The sequence below is a fragment of the Pseudorasbora parva genome, chromosome 9 (assembly GCF_024679245.1).
Source record: "Pseudorasbora parva isolate DD20220531a chromosome 9, ASM2467924v1, whole genome shotgun sequence".
NCBI lineage: Eukaryota > Metazoa > Chordata > Actinopteri > Cypriniformes > Gobionidae > Pseudorasbora > Pseudorasbora parva.
The window spans coordinates 49,353,784-49,370,389 of NC_090180.1; the positions used below are offsets into that span (position 1 = coordinate 49,353,784).

Consider the following 16,606-nt stretch of genomic DNA (forward strand, 5'->3'; position numbering starts at 1 on the left):
TACCCCACCCACTAACTGGTGATAACGAGATTATCAGTGTTATTCACTTCACTGGTCATAATGTTATGCCTGATTGATGTATATTGTCATTATGAAATTAAATTACTTGATGCAAGTTTATTTTTCTAGAAATAATGATGTAAATTCTTGTTATTTAAACAATAGAGTAAAGATACAGGTGAAATAAACATTGCTTACATTTTTCAGTCAAACAGTATTCAGGCAAGTAATATAATTATAAAGTAATGTAAAATAAAGCGTTGCAATGGTCTTTACTGAATGAATTAAATATACAAATATCTAGTAAAGTTTAGTCTAAAAGAGTGAATGATTTTATCTTGATGTTTAAAAAACTGAAACGACTAAATGCTCGCCAAATTGTTTGCTTTGACATATTTCGGTGTGTATTTGACCATAACGTCCAAAAGGATACTTTCCTTTTCTGCAGAGAAAACAGCGCGAGTTCTATGATTATTCTTATTATCAAGCATGTCTCAAGCATTTTACAACGATCACATTCCCTCATTGTGAGGAACAAAAGCACAATGCTGTGAAGGAAAGGAAAATGGATTTATGACAAACAACAAAATGAGAAAATATTTGCAAAACAGAATGCGGCACAATTATTTTACCTCCATTGTCCTGTTTTCATAATCACTAGAATCCGAAATCGAGATTAAAGTTGCTTGTATTGCATTGTATAGCCTTATCTGACACCATAACGTGTCTTAAACCTGTCAGGAGCACCGTTACTCTCAGCATGAACAAGCCTTTATTTCTAGTGCTCTAATCCGACATCCAATCAGAAGCTCGGGCTGGATCAACTTTCGTGGTTGGACATTTGGGGATGTTTGAGTGTGATGGTGTCATCAGAGCTTTAACGAACTCGTCTGTGTTTCAGTGTCCCGTACTCGAGATGTGCTGAAGAAAGCCAGAGCGAATCTAGAGGTGAGTGTTGGGTTTGGTTGGGTTCAGAGTGTTGGGTTTGGTTGTGTTCAGAGTGTTGGGTTTGGTTGTGTTCAGAGTGTTGGGTTTGGTTGTGTTCAGAGTGTTGGGTTTGGTTGTGTTCAGAGTGTTGGGTTTGGTTGTGTTCAGAGTGTTGGGTTTGGTTGGGTTCAGAGTGTTGGGTTTGGTTGGGTTCAGAGTGTTGGGTTTGGTTGTGTTCAGAGTTGTTGGGTTTGGTTGTGTTCAGAGTGTTGGGTTTGGTTGTGTTTAGAGTGTTGGGTTTGGTTGGGTTCAGAGTGTTGGGTTTGGTTGGGTTCAGAGTGTTGGGTACGGTTGTGTTCAGAGTGTTGGGTACGGTTGTGTTCAGAGTGTTGGGTACGGTTGTGTTCAGAGTGTTGAGTTCGGTTGTGTTCAGAGTGTTGGGTTGGGTTGTGTTCAGAGTGTTGGGTTTGGTTGTGTTCAGAGTGTTGGGTTTGGTTGTGTTCAGAGTGTTGGGTTGGGTTGTGTTCAGAGTGTTGGGTTGGGTTGTGTTCAGAGTGTTGGGTTGGGTTGTGTTCAGAGTGTTGGGTTTGTTGTGTTCAGAGTGTTGGGTTCGGTTGTGTTCAGAGTGTTGGGTTCGGTTGTGTTCAGAGTGTTGGGTACGGTTGTGTTCAGAGTGTTGGGTACGGTTGTGTTCAGAGTGTTGGGTTCGGTTGTGTTCAGAGTGTTGGGTTCGGTTGTGTTCAGAGTGTTGGGTTCGGTTGTGTTCAGAGTGTTGGGTTCGGTTGTGTTCAGAGTGTTGGGTTTGGTTGTGTTCAGAGTGTTGGGTTTGGTTGTGTTCAGAGTGTTGGGTACGGTTGTGTTCAGAGTGTTGGGTACGGTTGTGTTCAGAGTGTTGGGTTCGGTTGTGTTCAGAATGTTGGGTTTGGTTGTGTTCAGAGTGTTGGGTTTGGTTGTGCTCAGAGTGTTGGGTACGGTTGTGTTCAGAGTGTTGTGTTTGGTTGTGTTCAGAGTGTTGGGTACGGTTGTGTTCAGAGTGTTGGGTTTGGTTGTGTTCAGAGTGTTGGGTTCGGTTGTGTTCAGAGTGTTGGGTTTGGTTGTGTTCAGAGTGTTGGGTTCGGTTGTGTTCAGAGTGTTGGGTTTGGTTGTGTTCAGAGTGTTGGGTTTGGTTGTGTTCAGAGTGTTGGGTTTGGTTGTGTTCAGAGTGTTGGGTTTGGTTGTGTTCAGAGTGTTGGGTACGGTTGTGTTCAGAGTGTTGGGTACGGTTGTGTTCAGAGTGTTGGGTTTGGTTGTGTTCAGAGTGTTGGGTTTGGTTGTGTTCAGAGTGTTGGGTTTGGTTGTGTTCAGAGTGTTGGGTACGGTTGTGTTCAGAGTGTTGGGTACGGTTGTGTTCAGAGTGTTGGGTACGGTTGTGTTCAGAGTGTTGGGTACGGTTGTGTTCAGAGTGTTGGGTACGGTTGTGTTCAGAGTGTTGGGTTTGGTTGTGTTCAGAGTGTTGGGTTTGGTTGTGTTCAGAGTGTTGGGTTTGGTTGTGTTCAGAGTGTTGGGTTTGGTTGTGTTCAGAGTGTTGGGTTTGGTTGTGTTCAGAGTGTTGGGTTTGGTTGTGTTCAGAGTGTTGGGTACGGTTGTGTTCAGAGTTTTGGGTTCGGTTGTGTTCAGAGTGTTGGGTTCGGTTGTGTTCAGAGTGTTGGGTTTGGTTGTGTTCAGAGTGTTGGGTTTGGTTGTGTTCAGAGTGTTGGGTTTGGTTGTGTTCAGAGTGTTGGGTTTGGTTGTGTTCAGAGTGTTGGGTTTGGTTGTGTTCAGAGTGTTGGGTTTGGTTGTGTTCAGAGTGTTGGGTTTGGTTGTGTTCAGAGTGTTGGGTTTGGTTGTGTTCAGAGTGTTGGGTTTGGTTGTGTTCAGAGTGTTGGGTTTGGTTGTGTTTAGAGTGTTGGGTTCGGTTGTGTTCAGAGTGTTGGGTTCGGTTGTGTTCAGAGTGTTTGGTTGTGTTCAGAGTGTTGTGTTTGGTTGTGTTCAGAGTGTTGGGTTCGGTTGTGTTCAGAGTGTTGGGTTCGGTTGTGTTCAGAGTGTTGGGTTTGGTTGTGTTCAGAGTGTTGGGTTTGGTTGTGTTCAGAGTGTTGGGTTCGGTTGTGTTCAGAGTGTTGGGTTTGGTTGTGTTCAGAGTGTTGGGTACGGTTGTGTTCAGAGTGTTGTGTTCAGAGTGTTGGGTTTGGTTGTGTTCAGAGTGTTGGGTACGGTTGTGTTCAGAGTGTTGTGTTTGGTTGTGTTCAGAGTGTTGGGTTTGGTTGTGTTCAGAGTGTTGGGTACGGTTGTGTTCAGAGTGTTGGGTACGGTTGTGTTCAGTGTTGGGTACGGTTGTGTTCAGAGTGTTGGGTTTGGTTGTGTTCAGAGTGTTGGGTTTGGTTGTGTTCAGAGTGTTGGGTTTGGTTGTGTTCAGAGTGTTGGGTTCGGTTGTGTTCAGAGTGTTGGGTTTGGTTGTGTTCAGAGTGTTGGGTTTGGTTGTGTTCAGAGTGTTGGGTTTGGTTGTGTTCAGAGTGTTGGGTTTGGTTGTGTTCAGAGTGTTGGGTTCGGTTGTGTTCAGAGTGTTGGGTTCGGTTGTGTTCAGAGTGTTGGGTACGGTTGTGTTCAGAGTGTTGGGTACGGTTGTGTTCAGAGTGTTGGGTACGGTTGTGTTCAGAGTGTTGGGTTTGGTTGTGTTCAGAGTGTTGGGTTTGGTTGTGTTCAGAGTGTTGGGTTTGGTTGTGTTCAGAGTGTTGGGTTTGGTTGTGTTCAGAGTGTTGGGTTTGGTTGTGTTCAGAGTGTTGGGTTTGGTTGTGTTCAGAGTGTTGGGTTCGGTTGTGTTCAGAGTGTTGAGTTCGGTTGTGTTCAGAATGTTGGGTACGGTTGTGTTCAGTGTTGGGTACGGTTGTGTTCAGAGTGTTGGGTTTGGTTGTGTTCAGAGTGTTGGGTTCGGTTGTGTTCAGAGTGTTGGGTTTGGTTGTGTTCAGAGTGTTGAGTCCGGTTGTGTTCAGAGTGTTGGGTTCGGTTGTGTTCAGAGTGTTGAGTTCGGTTGTGTTCAGAATGTTGGGTACGGTTGTGTTCAGTGTTGGGTACGGTTGTGTTCAGAGTGTTGGGTTTGGTTGTGTTCAGAGTGTTGGGTTTGGTTGTGTTCAGAGTGTTGGGTTTGGTTGTGTTCAGAGTGTTGGGTTTGGTTGTGTTCAGAGTGTTGGGTTCGGTTGTGTTCAGAGTGTTGGGTTCGGTTGTGTTCAGAGTGTTGAGTTCGGTTGTGTTCAGAATGTTGGGTACGGTTGTGTTCAGTGTTGGGTACTGTTGTGTTCAGAGTGTTGGGTTTGGTTGTGTTCAGAGTGTTGGGTTCGGTTGTGTTCAGAGTGTTGGGTACGGTTGTGTTCAGAGTGTTGGGTTTGGTTGTGTTCAGAGTGTTGGGTTTGGTTGTGTTCAGAGTGTTGGGTACGGTTGTGTTCAGTGTTGGGTACGGTTGTGTTCAGAGTGTTGGGTACGGTTGTGTTCAGAGTGTTGGGTACGGTTGTGTTCAGAGTGTTGGGTACGGTTGTGTTCAGAGTGTTGGGTACGGTTGTGTTCAGAGTGTTGTGTTTGGTTGTGTTCAGAGTGTTGGGTACGGTTGTGTTCAGTGTTGGGTACGGTTGTGTTCAGAGTGTTGTGTTTGGTTGTGTTCAGAGTGTTGGGTTTGGTTGTGTTCAGAGTGTTGGGTTTGGTTGTGTTCAGAGTGTTGGGTTCGGTTGTGTTCAGAGTGTTGGGTTTGGTTGTGTTCAGAGTGTTGGGTACGGTTGTGTTCAGAGTGTTGTGTTTGGTTGTGTTCAGAGTGTTGGGTTTGGTTGTGTTCAGAGTGTTGGGTTCGGTTGTGTTCAGAGTGTTGGGTACGGTTGTGTTCAGAGTGTTGGGTACGGTTGTGTTCAGAGTGTTGGGTTCGGTTGTGTTCAGAGTGTTGGGTTTGGTTGTGTTCAGAGTGTTGGGTTTGGTTGTGTTCAGAGTGTTGGGTTTGGTTGTGTTCAGAGTGTTGGGTTCGGTTGTGTTCAGAGTGTTGGGTTTGGTTGTGTTCAGAGTGTTGGGTTTGGTTGTGTTCAGAGTGTTGGGTACGGTTGTGTTCAGAGTGTTGGGTACGGTTGTGTTCAGAGTGTTGGGTTTGGTTGTGTTCAAAGTGTTGGGTTTGGTTGTGTTCAGAGTGTTGGGTTTGGTTGTGTTCAGAGTGTTGGGTTTGGTTGTGTTCAGAGTGTTGGGTACGGTTGTGTTCAGAGTGTTGGGTACGGTTGTGTTCAGAGTGTTGGGTACGGTTGTGTTCAGAGTGTTGGGTACGGTTGTGTTCAGAGTGTTGGGTACGGTTGTGTTCAGAGTGTTGGGTTTGGTTGTGTTCAGAGTGTTGGGTTTGGTTGTGTTCAGAGTGTTGGGTTTGGTTGTGTTCAGAGTGTTGGGTTTGGTTGTGTTCAGAGTGTTGGGTTTGGTTGTGTTCAGAGTGTTGGGTTTGGTTGTGTTCAGAGTGTTGGGTTCGGTTGTGTTCAGAGTGTTGGGTTTGGTTGTGTTCAGAGTGTTGGGTACGGTTGTGTTCAGAGTGTTGTGTTCAGAGTGTTGGGTTTGGTTGTGTTCAGAGTGTTGGGTACGGTTGTGTTCAGAGTGTTGTGTTTGGTTGTGTTCAGAGTGTTGGGTTTGGTTGTGTTCAGAGTGTTGGGTTCGGTTGTGTTCAGAGTGTTGGGTTTGGTTGTGTTCAGAGTGTTGGGTACGGTTGTGTTCAGAGTGTTGTGTTCAGAGTGTTGGGTTTGGTTGTGTTCAGAGTGTTGGGTACGGTTGTGTTCAGAGTGTTGTGTTTGGTTGTGTTCAGAGTGTTGGGTTTGGTTGTGTTCAGAGTGTTGGGTACGGTTGTGTTCAGAGTGTTGGGTACGGTTGTGTTCAGTGTTGGGTACGGTTGTGTTCAGAGTGTTGGGTTTGGTTGTGTTCAGAGTGTTGGGTTTGGTTGTGTTCAGAGTGTTGGGTTTGGTTGTGTTCAGAGTGTTGGGTTCGGTTGTGTTCAGAGTGTTGGGTTTGGTTGTGTTCAGAGTGTTGGGTTTGGTTGTGTTCAGAGTGTTGGGTTTGGTTGTGTTCAGAGTGTTGGGTTCGGTTGTGTTCAGAGTGTTGGGTTCGGTTGTGTTCAGAGTGTTGGGTTCGGTTGTGTTCAGAGTGTTGGGTACGGTTGTGTTCAGAGTGTTGGGTACGGTTGTGTTCAGAGTGTTGGGTACGGTTGTGTTCAGAGTGTTGGGTTTGGTTGTGTTCAGAGTGTTGGGTTTGGTTGTGTTCAGAGTGTTGGGTTTGGTTGTGTTCAGAGTGTTGGGTTCGGTTGTGTTCAGAGTGTTGAGTTCGGTTGTGTTCAGAATGTTGGGTACGGTTGTGTTCAGTGTTGGGTACGGTTGTGTTCAGAGTGTTGGGTTTGGTTGTGTTCAGAGTGTTGGGTTCGGTTGTGTTCAGAGTGTTGGGTTTGGTTGTGTTCAGAGTGTTGAGTTCGGTTGTGTTCAGAGTGTTGAGTTCGGTTGTGTTCAGAGTGTTGAGTTCGGTTGTGTTCAGAATGTTGGGTACGGTTGTGTTCAGTGTTGGGTACGGTTGTGTTCAGAGTGTTGGGTTTGGTTGTGTTCAGAGTGTTGGGTTTGGTTGTGTTCAGAGTGTTGGGTTTGGTTGTGTTCAGTGTTGGGTACGGTTGTGTTCAGAGTGTTGTGTTTGGTTGTGTTCAGAGTGTTGGGTTTGGTTGTGTTCAGAGTGTTGGGTTCGGTTGTGTTCAGAGTGTTGGGTTCGGTTGTGTTCAGAGTGTTGGGTTCGGTTGTGTTCAGAGTGTTGGGTACGGTTGTGTTCAGAGTGTTGTGTTTGGTTGTGTTCAGAGTGTTGGGTTCGGTTGTGTTCAGAGTGTTGGGTTCGGTTGTGTTCAGAGTGTTGGGTACGGTTGTGTTCAGAGTGTTGGGTACGGTTGTGTTCAGAGTGTTGGGTTCGGTTGTGTTCAGAGTGTTGGGTACGGTTGTGTTCAGAGTGTTGGGTTTGGTTGTGTTCAGAGTGTTGGGTTTGGTTGTGTTCAGAGTGTTGGGTTCGGTTGTGTTCAGAGTGTTGAGTTCGGTTGTGTTCAGAATGTTGGGTACGGTTGTGTTCAGTGTTGGGTACGGTTGTGTTCAGAGTGTTGGGTTTGGTTGTGTTCAGAGTGTTGGGTTCGGTTGTGTTCAGAGTGTTGGGTTTGGTTGTGTTCAGAGTGTTGAGTTCGGTTGTGTTCAGAGTGTTGAGTTCGGTTGTGTTCAGAGTGTTGAGTTCGGTTGTGTTCAGAATGTTGGGTACGGTTGTGTTCAGTGTTGGGTACGGTTGTGTTCAGAGTGTTGGGTTTGGTTGTGTTCAGAGTGTTGGGTTTGGTTGTGTTCAGAGTGTTGGGTACGGTTGTGTTCAGAGTGTTGGGTACGGTTGTGTTCAGTGTTGGGTACGGTTGTGTTCAGAGTGTTGTGTTTGGTTGTGTTCAGAGTGTTGGGTTTGGTTGTGTTCAGAGTGTTGGGTTCGGTTGTGTTCAGAGTGTTGGGTTTGGTTGTGTTCAGAGTGTTGGGTACGGTTGTGTTCAGAGTGTTGTGTTTGGTTGTGTTCAGAGTGTTGGGTTCGGTTGTGTTCAGAGTGTTGGGTACGGTTGTGTTCAGAGTGTTGGGTACGGTTGTGTTCAGAGTGTTGGGTTCGGTTGTGTTCAGAGTGTTGGGTTTGGTTGTGTTCAGAGTGTTGGGTACGGTTGTGTTCAGAGTGTTGGGTTCGGTTGTGTTCAGAGTGTTGGGTTCGGTTGTGTTCAGAGTGTTGGGTTTGGTTGTGTTCAGAGTGTTGGGTTTGGTTGTGTTCAGAGTGTTGGGTACGGTTGTGTTCAGAGTGTTGGGTACGGTTGTGTTCAGAGTGTTGGGTACGGTTGTGTTCAGAGTGTTGGGTTTGGTTGTGTTCAGAGTGTTGGGTTTGGTTGTGTTCAGAGTGTTGGGTACGGTTGTGTTCAGAGTGTTGGGTACGGTTGTGTTCAGAGTGTTGGGTACGGTTGTGTTCAGAGTGTTGGGTACGGTTGTGTTCAGAGTGTTGGGTACGGTTGTGTTCAGAGTGTTGGGTACGGTTGTGTTCAGAGTGTTGGGTACGGTTGTGTTCAGAGTGTTGGGTACGGTTGTGTTCAGAGTGTTGGGTTTGGTTGTGTTCAGAGTGTTGTGTTTGGTTGTGTTCAGAGTGTTGGGTTTGGTTGTGTTCAGAGTGTTGGGTTTGGTTGTGTTCAGAGTGTTGGGTTTGGTTGTGTTCAGAGTGTTGGGTACGGTTGTGTTCAGAGTGTTGGGTTCGGTTGTGTTCAGAGTGTTGGGTTCGGTTGTGTTCAGAGTGTTGGGTTTGGTTGTGTTCAGAGTGTTGGGTTTGGTTGTGTTCAGAGTGTTGGGTTTGGTTGTGTTCAGAGTGTTGGGTTTGGTTGTGTTCAGAGTGTTGGGTTTGGTTGTGTTCAGAGTGTTGGGTTTGGTTGTGTTCAGAGTGTTGGGTTGTGTTGTGTTCAGAGTGTTGGGTTGTGTTGTGTTCAGAGTGTTGGGTTGGGTTGTGTTCAGAGTGTTGGGTTGGGTTGTGTTCAGAGTGTTGGGTTTGGTTGTGTTCAGAGTGTTGGGTTTGGTTGTGTTCAGAGTGTTGGGTTTGGTTGTGTTCAGAGTGTTGGGTACGGTTGTGTTCAGAGTGTTGGGTACGGTTGTGTTCAGAGTGTTGGGTTCGGTTGTGTTCAGAGTGTTGGGTTCGGTTGTGTTCAGAGTGTTGGGTTTGGTTGTGTTTAGAGTGTTGGGTTCGGTTGTGTTCAGAGTGTTGGGTTTGGTTGTGTTCAGAGTGTTGTGTTTGGTTGTGTTCAGAGTGTTGGGTTCGGTTGTGTTCAGAGTGTTGGGTTTGGTTGTGTTCAGAGTGTTGGGTTTGGTTGTGTTCAGAGTGTTGGGTTTGGTTGTGTTCAGAGTGTTGGGTTCGGTTGTGTTCAGAGTGTTGGGTTTGGTTGTGTTCAGAGTGTTGGGTTTGGTTGTGTTCAGAGTGTTGGGTACGGTTGTGTTCAGAGTGTTGTGTTCAGAGTGTTGGGTTTGGTTGTGTTCAGAGTGTTGGGTACGGTTGTGTTCAGAGTGTTGTGTTTGGTTGTGTTCAGAGTGTTGGGTTTGGTTGTGTTCAGAGTGTTGGGTACGGTTGTGTTCAGAGTGTTGGGTACGGTTGTGTTCAGTGTTGGGTACGGTTGTGTTCAGAGTGTTGGGTTTGGTTGTGTTCAGAGTGTTGGGTTTGGTTGTGTTCAGAGTGTTGGGTTTGGTTGTGTTCAGAGTGTTGGGTTTGGTTGTGTTCAGAGTGTTGGATTTGGTTGTGTTCAGAGTGTTGGGTTTGGTTGTGTTCAGAGTGTTGGGTTCGGTTGTGTTCAGAGTGTTGGGTTCGGTTGTGTTCAGAATGTTGGGTACGGTTGTGTTCAGAATGTTGGGTACGGTTGTGTTCAGAGTGTTGGGTTTGGTTGTGTTCAGAGTGTTGGGTTCGGTTGTGTTCAGAGTGTTGGGTTTGGTTGTGTTCAGAGTGTTGAGTTCGGTTGTGTTCAGAGTGTTGGGTTCGGTTGTGTTCAGAGTGTTGAGTTCGGTTGTGTTCAGAATGTTGGGTACGGTTGTGTTCAGTGTTGGGTACGGTTGTGTTCAGAGTGTTGGGTTTGGTTGTGTTCAGAGTGTTGGGTTTGGTTGTGTTCAGAGTGTTGGGTTTGGTTGTGTTCAGAGTGTTGGGTTTGGTTGTGTTCAGAGTGTTGGGTTTGGTTGTGTTCAGAGTGTTGGGTTCGGTTGTGTTCAGAGTGTTGGGTTCGGTTGTGTTCAGAATGTTGGGTACGGTTGTGTTCAGTGTTGGGTACTGTTGTGTTCAGAGTGTTGGGTACTGTTGTGTTCAGAGTGTTGGGTTCGGTTGTGTTCAGAGTGTTGGGTACGGTTGTGTTCAGAGTGTTGGGTTTGGTTGTGTTCAGAGTGTTGGGTTTGGTTGTGTTCAGAGTGTTGGGTTTGGTTGTGTTCAGAGTGTTGGGTACGGTTGTGTTCAGAGTGTTGGGTACGGTTGTGTTCAGTGTTGGGTACGGTTGTGTTTAGAGTGTTGTGTTTGGTTGTGTTCAGAGTGTTGGGTTTGGTTGTGTTCAGAGTGTTGGGTTTGGTTGTGTTCAGAGTGTTGGGTTTGGTTGTGTTCAGAGTTTTGGGTTTGGTTGTGTTCAGAGTGTTGGGTTTGGTTGTGTTCAGAGTGTTGGGTTTGGTTGTGTTCAGAGTGTTGGGTTTGGTTGTGTTCAGAGTGTTGGGTTCGGTTGTGTTCAGAGTGTTGGGTACGGTTGTGTTCAGAGTGTTGGGTACGGTTGTGTTCAGAGTGTTGGGTTTGGTTGTGTTCAGAGTGTTGGGTTTGGTTGTGTTCAGAGTGTTGGGTTTGGTTGTGTTCAGAGTGTTGGGTTTGGTTGTGTTCAGAGTGTTGGGTTTGGTTGTGTTCAGAGTGTTGGGTTCGGTTGTGTTCAGAGTGTTGAGTTCGGTTGTGTTCAGAATGTTGGGTACGGTTGTGTTCAGTGTTGGGTACGGTTGTGTTCAGAGTGTTGGGTTTGGTTGTGTTCAGAGTGTTGGGTTTGGTTGTGTTCAGAGTGTTGGGTTTGGTTGTGTTCAGAGTGTTGGGTTTGGTTGTGTTCAGAGTGTTGGGTTTGGTTGTGTTCAGAGTGTTGGGTTCGGTTGTGTTCAGAGTGTTGAGTTCGGTTGTGTTCAGAATGTTGGGTACGGTTGTGTTCAGAGTGTTGGGTTCGGTTGTGTTCAGAGTGTTGGGTTCGGTTGTGTTCAGAATGTTGGGTACGGTTGTGTTCAGAATGTTGGGTACGGTTGTGTTCAGTGTTGGGTACGGTTGTGTTCAGAGTGTTGGGTTTGGTTGTGTTCAGAGTGTTGGGTTTGGTTGTGTTCAGAGTGTTGGGTTCGGTTGTGTTCAGAGTGTTGGGTTCGGTTGTGTTCAGAGTGTTGGGTTTGGTTGTGTTCAGAGTGTTGGGTTCGGTTGTGTTCAGAGTGTTGGGTTCGGTTGTGTTCAGAGTGTTGGGTTTGGTTGTGTTCAGAGTGTTGGGTACGGTTGTGTTCAGAGTGTTGGGTACGGTTGTGTTCAGAGTGTTGGGTTCGGTTGTGTTCAGAGTGTTGGGTTTGGTTGTGTTCAGAGTGTTGGGTTCGGTTGTGTTCAGAGTGTTGGGTTTGGTTGTGTTCAGAGTGTTGGGTTTGGTTGTGTTCAGAATGTTGGGTACGGTTGTGTTCAGAGTGTTGGGTTTGGTTGTGTTCAGAGTGTTGGGTTTGGTTGTGTTCAGAGTGTTGGGTTCGGTTGTGTTCAGAGTGTTGGGTTCGGTTGTGTTCAGAGTGTTGGGTTTGGTTGTGTTCAGAGTGTTGGGTTTGGTTGTGTTCAGAGTGTTGGGTTTGGTTGTGTTCAGAGTGTTGGGTTTGGTTGTGTTCAGAGTGTTGGGTTCGGTTGTGTTCAGAGTGTTGGGTACGGTTGTGTTCAGAGTGTTGGGTTTGGTTGTGTTCAGAGTGTTGGGTTCGGTTGTGTTCAGAGTGTTGGGTTCGGTTGTGTTCAGAGTGTTGGGTACGGTTGTGTTCAGAGTGTTGGGTACGGTTGTGTTTAGAGTGTTGGGTTTGGTTGTGTTCAGAGTGTTGGGTTCGGTTGTGTTCAGAGTGTTGGGTACGGTTGTGTTCAGAGTGTTGGGTTTGGTTGTGTTCAGAGTGTTGGGTTTGGTTGTGTTCAGAGTGTTGGGTTCGGTTGTGTTCAGAGTGTTGGGTTCGGTTGTGTTCAGAGTGTTGGGTTTGGTTGTGTTCAGAGTGTTGGGTTCGGTTGTGTTCAGAATGTTGGGTACGGTTGTGTTCAGTGTGTTGGGTTTGGTTGTGTTCAGAGTGTTGGGTTCGGTTGTGTTCAGAGTGTTGGGTTCGGTTGTGTTCAGAGTGTTGGGTTTGGTTGTGTTCAGAGTGTTGGGTACGGTTGTGTTCAGAGTGTTGGGTTCGGTTGTGTTCAGAGTGTTGGGTTCGGTTGTGTTCAGAGTGTTGGGTACGGTTGTGTTCAGAGTGTTGGGTTTGGTTGTGTTCAGAGTGTTGGGTTCGGTTGTGTTCAGAGTGTTGGGTTGGGTTGTGTTCAGTGTTGGGTACTGTTGTGTTCAGAGTGTTGGGTACTGTTGTGTTCAGAGTGTTGGGTTCGGTTGTGTTCAGAGTGTTGGGTACGGTTGTGTTCAGAGTGTTGGGTTTGGTTGTGTTCAGAGTGTTGGGTTTGGTTGTGTTCAGAGTGTTGGGTTTGGTTGTGTTCAGAGTGTTGGGTACGGTTGTGTTCAGAGTGTTGGGTACGGTTGTGTTCAGTGTTGGGTACGGTTGTGTTCAGAGTGTTGTGTTTGGTTGTGTTCAGAGTGTTGGGTTTGGTTGTGTTCAGAGTGTTGGGTTTGGTTGTGTTCAGAGTGTTGGGTTTGGTTGTGTTCAGAGTTTTGGGTTTGGTTGTGTTCAGAGTGTTGGGTTTGGTTGTGTTCAGAGTGTTGGGTTTGGTTGTGTTCAGAGTGTTGGGTTTGGTTGTGTTCAGAGTGTTGGGTTCGGTTGTGTTCAGAGTGTTGGGTACGGTTGTGTTCAGAGTGTTGGGTACGGTTGTGTTCAGAGTGTTGGGTTTGGTTGTGTTCAGAGTGTTGGGTTTGGTTGTGTTCAGAGTGTTGGGTTTGGTTGTGTTCAGAGTGTTGGGTTTGGTTGTGTTCAGAGTGTTGGGTTTGGTTGTGTTCAGAGTGTTGGGTACGGTTGTGTTCAGAGTGTTGAGTTCGGTTGTGTTCAGAATGTTGGGTACGGTTGTGTTCAGTGTTGGGTACGGTTGTGTTCAGAGTGTTGGGTACGGTTGTGTTCAGAGTGTTGGGTTTGGTTGTGTTCAGAGTGTTGGGTTTGGTTGTGTTCAGAGTTTTGGGTTTGGTTGTGTTCAGAGTGTTGGGTTTGGTTGTGTTCAGAGTGTTGGGTTCGGTTGTGTTCAGAGTGTTGAGTTCGGTTGTGTTCAGAATGTTGGGTACGGTTGTGTTCAGAGTGTTGGGTTCGGTTGTGTTCAGAGTGTTGGGTTCGGTTGTGTTCAGAATGTTGGGTACGGTTGTGTTCAGAATGTTGGGTACGGTTGTGTTCAGTGTTGGGTACGGTTGTGTTCAGAGTGTTGGGTTTGGTTGTGTTCAGAGTGTTGGGTTCGGTTGTGTTCAGAGTGTTGGGTTTGGTTGTGTTCAGAGTGTTGGGTTCGGTTGTGTTCAGAGTGTTGGGTTTGGTTGTGTTCAGAGTGTTGGGTTCGGTTGTGTTCAGAGTGTTGGGTTCGGTTGTGTTCAGAGTGTTGGGTTTGGTTGTGTTCAGAGTGTTGGGTACGGTTGTGTTCAGAGTGTTGGGTACGGTTGTGTTCAGAGTGTTGGGTTCGGTTGTGTTCAGAGTGTTGGGTTCGGTTGTGTTCAGAGTGTTGGGTTTGGTTGTGTTCAGAGTGTTGGGTTCGGTTGTGTTCAGAGTGTTGGGTTTGGTTGTGTTCAGAGTGTTGGGTTTGGTTGTGTTCAGAATGTTGGGTACGGTTGTGTTCAGAGTGTTGGGTTTGGTTGTGTTCAGAGTGTTGGGTTTGGTTGTGTTCAGAGTGTTGGGTTCGGTTGTGTTCAGAGTGTTGGGTTCGGTTGTGTTCAGAGTGTTGGGTTTGGTTGTGTTCAGAGTGTTGGGTTTGGTTGTGTTCAGAGTGTTGGGTTTGGTTGTGTTCAGAGTGTTGGGTTTGGTTGTGTTCAGAGTGTTGGGTACGGTTGTGTTCAGAGTGTTGGGTTTGGTTGTGTTCAGAGTGTTGGGTTCGGTTGTGTTCAGAGTGTTGGGTTCGGTTGTGTTCAGAGTGTTGGGTACGGTTGTGTTCAGAGTGTTGGGTACGGTTGTGTTCAGAGTGTTGGGTTTGGTTGTGTTCAGAGTGTTGGGTTCGGTTGTGTTCAGAGTGTTGGGTTTGGCTGTGTTCAGAGTGTTGGGTTCGGTTGTGTTCAGAGTGTTGGGTTTGGTTGTGTTCAGAGTGTTGGGTTTGGTTGTGTTCAGAGTGTTGGGTTTGGTTGTGTTCAGAGTGTTGGGTTTGGCTGTGTTCAGAGTGTTGGGTTCGGTTGTGTTCAGAGTGTTGGGTTTGGTTGTGTTCAGAGTGTTGGGTTTGGTTGTGTTCAGAGTGTTGGGTTTGGTTGTGTTCAGAGTGTTGGGTACGGTTGTGTTCAGAGTGTTGGGTTCGGTTGTGTTCAGAGTGTTGGGTTTGGTTGTGTTCAGAGTGTTGGGTTTGGTTGTGTTCAGAGTGTTGGGTTTGGTTGTGTTCAGAGTGTTGGGTTCGGTTGTGTTCAGAGTGTTGGGTTCGGTTGTGTTCAGAGCTGTTAGTCTTGTGTTTGTCCCTCATCTTGGATCTTCACCTCCTTCTGTCTTTCCTCTCATTCTCTCCGAGTGTTTCCAGAAGAATGAGCTCAGGATTTCCTGTCTAAGCTCCTCCTCTTCCTCCCCTTGCCATGGTAACGTGCCATCTGTCGTGTTGCATTATGGGTTGGATCATGTGTTTGAGTTATTTGTGATTATTCCAGTCACACACAATCATATCTCACTCACACTGCATTTATAAAACACTAGTGATGCCCTGAAATTATATTTTATCATGAATGCTTTTTTTATACAAAGATTTAAATTGAACATAAGGCGGTTTTATAATAACTTTTAAATTATATGTTGATTGACTGTAATAAAAACTGATTTACATGATGGATTTATTAAAAAATAACCATTTAAGAACATGTTAACTAAAATATTAAAATATATAAATATAGATATAGACTAAAGATATTTTGTACATTTCCTTCCGTAAATATATCATAGATGTATTATTAGTAGAAATATGAATTGCTAACAACTTAATTTTGACAAATTTAAAGGAGTTTTTCTCAATATTTATATTTTTTTTGCACCCTCAGATTCCAGATTCTCAAATAGTTCAGCCAAATATTCAGTACATAAAAACTGACCCTCAATGACCGCTTCTGTGGTCCAGGGTCACAAATATCCATTCATCCAAAACTATTATTTACAAACTGTGGGTATGTTCAAAATGCCTGTGAGTGTGTGGGTTGTGTGTGTGTGTGTGAGTGAGTGTGTGGGTTGTGTGTGAGTGTGTGTGTGTTGTGTGTGTGTGTGAGTTGTGTGTGTGTGTGTGTGTGTGTGACACTGGTGTTACTCTGATAATCATCTCGACTGAGTCTTCAGTGGTTTAGGATCTTTCTCTCTGTTGTCCAGGTAAAGCCTCTCGTGCTCGGATTCGCGTGAACCCTGCGTGCCCTGAGATCGCCATGGAAACCGCCGGTCTGCAGCAGCCCCAGTTTCTTCAGCTCACCGCCTCCCGTTAAACCAGCCAACACTAACTCGCCCGCCTTACCCTTACTTTACCTTTACTTTATCCTAACCTTTACCTTTACTTTACCCTAACCTTTACCTTAACTTTACCCTAACCCTTACTTTATCTTTACCTTTACCCGCCTCCTTTAACCGTGGGCTGCTATAATCCAGATGCCTATAGATTCAGTGTTATTATCTTCATCCACGAGGCAGAGGACACTCTTTACTGTGAGATATAGACAGACTGCCACTGAGTTCCCTGGAGCATCTCAGGGATATTCAGCAATAACGCGTGAGACGCACGTTGCCTGAAGCATGTTTCACTCGTATATTGTGCCACTGTTAGTATTATTATGATTGTCATCTTTCTGCAGTGCCACTGACGTGTGTTTAGTATTTGCATGAAGGACCTGGTCAATTAAAGTAAAACAGCTCACCAAACATGCCAAAGTTTGCATGGTTCGTTTCCCGTCGACGTCTGTGAGTAAGGTATGAGCTTAACACCACAGACACACACACTTCGTTCACACGTGAGTTAAGAGGACAGATGGAAAGTTGAGACTTCCTGGAATTGAGAAAAATAAGTTGACATTGATCTGGGCAAATACGATCAATGATTTCTGAACTAGACTGCAAACTTTGGCAGAGGATTGGTGGGACCAGAGCTGATGATGTCACGATCACGCAGCCAATTACAATCTTAGATTTGTGCTGTATAATTTCTTTCAGAGCTGTATATAATCTAACCCTTCATGTTGTTTTAATTTTGCAGTGTGGGTAAATATAGTCAACATTTGCTATAGATCTTCAAAAGATGGGTAGCTGTGCAATAGCCCTTTGATGATGTGAGACATCATATAGATGCATTTATTGTGTACATTACACCAGTTTATAAACTGTAGAAGTTGCCTAAAGTATTGCAGAGTTGCCTTGCCTCAAATCTCTTGCTTAGGATGATCATATAAGCTTGTAAGTGAATGTTGCTTTGCCTTGAGACAGCCATGAGAAATGCAATATCAATCTTAAATGGCCTTGTGAGCGCATCGGTATTTTGGGTTTATTCAGAACCACAAATGAAAAGTATTGATGCGATTCTTTCAACATTTTGGATTAACTACCAAAGCCAGAGCGGAAAAGACACTAGAAAAATAAGCAGTGTGTGTATCGTGCATTAAGTGCTTGAGGGCTCATGTGTTGCCGTAGTTACTGATGTGATGTGCGATGTAACAAAGGATTGCCGACGCAAGAGCCAATCAAACTCTGCGTCTGAAGCTGCTGAATATGTGCCAGGAACTATTAAAGCTGCTTTTGGAATTTAAACATGAATAAACTATAGAAATGCATTC

At 45.6% G+C, this 16,606-nt stretch overlaps 1 protein-coding gene across 8 annotated transcripts in view; it reads left to right on the forward strand.

Moving 5' to 3' along the window:
* wu:fj49a02 (myomegalin) overlaps positions 1–16,603 on the forward strand; it is a 100,547-nt gene extending 83,944 nt beyond the window's left edge. For 7 of the 8 annotated variants that reach the window (XM_067452938.1, XM_067452930.1, XM_067452934.1 and 4 more), the window contains 3 exons: positions 902–948; positions 14,335–14,389; positions 15,162–16,603. In XM_067452938.1, the coding sequence (XP_067309039.1) occupies positions 902–948; positions 14,335–14,389; positions 15,162–15,271 (212 nt within the window). In that variant the 3' untranslated portion in view covers positions 15,272–16,603. The remainder of the gene's footprint in view (positions 1–901; positions 949–14,334; positions 14,390–15,161) is intronic. The other variant, XM_067452936.1, reaches the window with a different exon arrangement.
* The last annotated feature ends 3 nt before the right edge of the window (positions 16,604–16,606 follow it).